The sequence below is a fragment of the Diaphorina citri genome, unplaced genomic scaffold (genome assembly GCF_000475195.1).
Source record: "Diaphorina citri unplaced genomic scaffold, Diaci psyllid genome assembly version 1.1 scaffold3707, whole genome shotgun sequence".
Lineage (NCBI taxonomy): Eukaryota > Metazoa > Arthropoda > Insecta > Hemiptera > Psyllidae > Diaphorina > Diaphorina citri.
The window spans coordinates 8,869-12,805 of NW_007381107.1; the positions used below are offsets into that span (position 1 = coordinate 8,869).

Genomic DNA, 3,937 nt, shown 5'->3' on the forward strand with positions numbered 1-3,937 from the left:
GCTAATTCAAGTCACAAGTGAGTGTTTCTGTTAGGTACCTACTATAAAGTACCTACTCTTTTTTTTACTTTCCTTATCCTATAGGAAGGAAAGTAATGTAATCGGGTCAAATTTTCGATGGTCAGTTTTTAGTGCCAAAACACGTTTTGAGGTCCCTAGAGCCTAAATCCAAAGTTTCAGCCATTGGTCCGTGTCTGTCTGTAAACAAAATATCTCGAGAACGGTAAGAGCTAGAGACTTGAAATTTGGTAATATTTATTGGCTTTTCTCGGCGTAGCTTAACACAGGTGACGCTAAAACTGGTCTTAAATTATAGTTTTCTGGACACAATTTGCACCACCACTTTCGTGTTCCTGGTAAAAAGACCTTTAATTTCAAATATAGGTCGACCAGGTTTGGATAAACCTTCTTATTACTATTGTAATAATAAAGGAAGGACGAACTAAAAATCTCCGTGTGTGTTTGATAGGTAAGTTAGATTTAGATGGCCAATATAAATGTGTTCCCTGATTGAATTCCAAGTATGTAGGTACCTATTTATTTTATTTCTTTGAACCCATCACAGGAAAATATTTTTTTTGCAATTTGTTCATTCCTAAAATCTATACATCTTAATAAATAACAAGATCACAATGAAGTTTGTATTCGAACCCAGGACCCCCGGATTGCAAGGACTAGGGTTTCAACCGCTTGAATCCAGCCCCGTCATGGCCCAGCTTGAGTTCTTCATAGAGAGAAGGAGGCACTTCTGTGGCGCTTGGGACATGTAGGGTTTCATGCTTCCAACCTTGTACTGCTGGAGTGTTACCACTGATTGTATGAGGTTCCGACGAACTCTGAAATAGAATCAAATGGAAGTTAGACAAAAATTAGGAGTTTTGAAGGAAAAAAAAAACATGAGCTGAGTTCAGCATAAGGAAATCATTGTGTTGACTGTTTACAATCCATACATAATTACTATATCAGTTAATTTTTTTTTTTTCTCTTTCTTGTCCTTCTCTCTTCAATTGAATCTGATGTACTTTATTTGTATTTGAACAAATTAAATACAATTTTAAAACAAAGTAATTTAAGATTACAAGCCAAACAGTGACTCAAATCTGTCTCCAGCTGAGAATAATATGATCTGTCTCCAGCTGGGAATATCAGTTAATATGATGAAATTTAACACCTGTGAAAGATGGCCTCAAAAGCACACTAATTCATGATTGATCTTTCAAGATTATTTCTCACCTGCATATGATCCATGTTTACTTCTCTCAGGTAGCTAGGATTCTCAAAGGCAAGGCCACTAGGAGATTTCAGTACAAGAAGGTGTTTGGCTCTCATGAACCAAATAGCTCCGGCTACGATCACACCGACTATCGCCAAGGCAAGGAGAACACCAAATGCAGTCCCCACCTCAGAGTGGTCTTCTGTAAACGAGAAACAAACAGAACCAATAATACAAAATTAAAACATTGTTTCACTGAAGGGAACCAAATGAATTGGGTATTGTATATAACCATATATTATATAGTAATAGGGAGCGCGTAGCGCGACCCTAAACAAGGGAGCGCAACCGCATGCACAACCGCGAAGCCTCGGGAGCGCGCAGCGCGACCGTAAACAAGGGAGCGCGACCGCATGTACAACCGTGCGAGTCCCCGGGAGCGCGAAGCGCGACCATAGGTACAACCCCGCAAAGCCCCGGGAGCACGCAGCGCGACCGTATACGCAACCTCCCGAACACGCAGTGCGAGTAATAATAGTATATATGTAGGTACTAATTTTCTTTAACCACGATCGAGTAAACTACGGGCTAAAAAATTCCCAGAGGGACGGGCCCAGCTTGTTTAACTAGGTACCAGCCCCGGGAGCGCGAAGCGCGACCATAGGTACAACCCCGCAAAGCCCCGGGAGCGCGCAGCGCGACCGTATACGCAACCTCCCGAACACGCAGTGCGAGTAATAATAGTATATATGCAGGTACTAATTTTCTTTAACCACGATCGAGTAAACTACGGGCTAAAAAATTCCCAGAGGGACGGGCCCAGCTTGTTTAACTAGGTACCCATAAATATTGTGACAAGACAGTGTACGTAATTATTTAGTTACATACCTATATTCGAGGATGATGTAATATATTCTCGGTTCCTCCAGTAGTCCCCAACCAGTTTCCAATCCCCTGTCATGAACTTGATGGGTTCTGTCATGGTAGAAGTACCCAGATGATTGCCCGCTTTCAATACACACTCGTATGGAGAGCCAGATTTGAGTCCCGTGATTCTCAGACTGGTCTGCTTAACGTCTGTCTTGGCTGCTTCTTTAGCTCCAACTTGACGCCAGAATACTCTGAAAACAATGTAAAGTTAGTCCAACTCGTTCAGATAAATAGTAGGTAACTTTCTAGAACAATTTCCAAGATTTATGTAGAATGTAGATAAACTGTATGGATAAATTAATTTAAAAAATTGTTTCTCTAAGCCACTGACAGGCGGTCCTGATCAGGTCTACCTAATGGTGTGTGCTCATTGGGTATGAGGTAGACCTTTTCAGACGGTAGACCTGACAGGCGGACCTTTTCAGCCGTACCTGTCAGGTCTACTTGAAAAAGTTAAAAGTTGAGTTTAATACGTACTTACCTACCTGTATTCATCTCAGAGAAATGGAGCCGAAAATTGAATTTTATATTTTAACGCTCAACGTTTGAATTGAATTACACTTTGGTACCCAATGTTGGTCTTGAATAGTTTAATTTATTCAAATTTGTTCATTATCTATATATGGTTTAAGTAGGGGAGCTGATTTCTTAACTAACCTGTACACCTCAACAGTCTCGGGGTTTTTAGCCGGAGGATCCCAGCTTACTAACACAGAATGAGGATCTATGTATTCCGCTCTGATGTTCATGGGAGGTCCTGGTAGATTTTCTGTGGATAAAACCAGAGTTCGTTTTATGATAAAGCTATATGTTAGACCTTTAAAAATTGGTAAAACACCAGTATATATTCTCACAAAATTTCCAATTAAATTCCGATAGTTAAGAATTGGGCGCAGCCAAAAATTATAGACAAAAATTTGGAACTGATAAAGGGGTCCTCTAGCCCCAAGTGATTAACACTATCTCAGGACAATATTTCCTGATATTGTCGACACTCCTGCCGTAAAACTTACCCTTGCCCTCATGGAAGCAGGCCATGATAGATCTGGTGTATGAGAGAACACACATCTTACTGTTCTGAATAGGAGCTCCTCTGCACCAATCCAAACATCTACGTGGTACTCCTGTCCTAGCGCAACAACTGCGATGATCTGACCCATCTGTAAACAAGAGGAGAAAGTTCAATTAAAATACCCACCTATCTGGTATTAAAAAGTGCTCTGGATCTTATTGTAATACTAGCTGAATTCCGTCGCTTCGCTCCGGAATCCCGCTAGTTCATCCCGAGGCATGGCCAAACTTGTGGAAAAGGCATGGCCGAACTTGTAGGTATCAAACTAAAAACATAAACGAAACTCAAATATTAGGCGAGCGAGGAAAAGTTTTCTCTCCCGCAGTCTCTGCACTCTGTATATTTCTTATGGAGATTTTAGCGATCAAAAATTGATCATATCTCAGGATCGGTTTAGATTTTCGCAAAATCCTTTCTTATTGCACACCTAGACCATAAAAGGAATATCCCTACCAAATTTCAGCTTTCTAGGTGTTGTGGTTATAGAGATAGAGCGATCAGTGTGTGAACTATGAAATGTGAAATGTGAACTGTGAAATGTGAATGAGTGAATGGATCTCGTTCTTATAACTTACTAGTTCATCCCGAGGCATGGCCAACCTTGTGGAAAAGGCATGGCCGAACTTGTAGTTAACAAACTAAAAACATAAACGAAACTCAAATATTAGGCGAGAGAGGAAAAGTTTTCTCTCCCGCAGTCTCTGCACTCTGCGTATTTCTTA

At 40.7% G+C, this 3,937-nt stretch overlaps 1 protein-coding gene across 1 annotated transcript in view; it reads right to left on the reverse strand.

Annotated features, from left to right (window-relative positions):
- Positions 1–343: 343 nt before the first annotated feature.
- Positions 344–3,937, reverse strand: part of LOC103520501 (Ig-like and fibronectin type-III domain-containing protein 1) — a 28,818-nt gene continuing 25,224 nt past the window's right edge. Inside the window, exons 6-10 of the mRNA XM_008485597.2 lie at positions 3,157–3,303; positions 2,801–2,912; positions 2,102–2,334; positions 1,234–1,415; positions 344–836 (exon numbers count right to left, since the gene is read on the reverse strand). Coding sequence (XP_008483819.1) covers positions 675–836; positions 1,234–1,415; positions 2,102–2,334; positions 2,801–2,912; positions 3,157–3,303 — 836 coding nt within the window. The 3' untranslated portion in view covers positions 344–674. The remainder of the gene's footprint in view (positions 837–1,233; positions 1,416–2,101; positions 2,335–2,800; positions 2,913–3,156; positions 3,304–3,937) is intronic.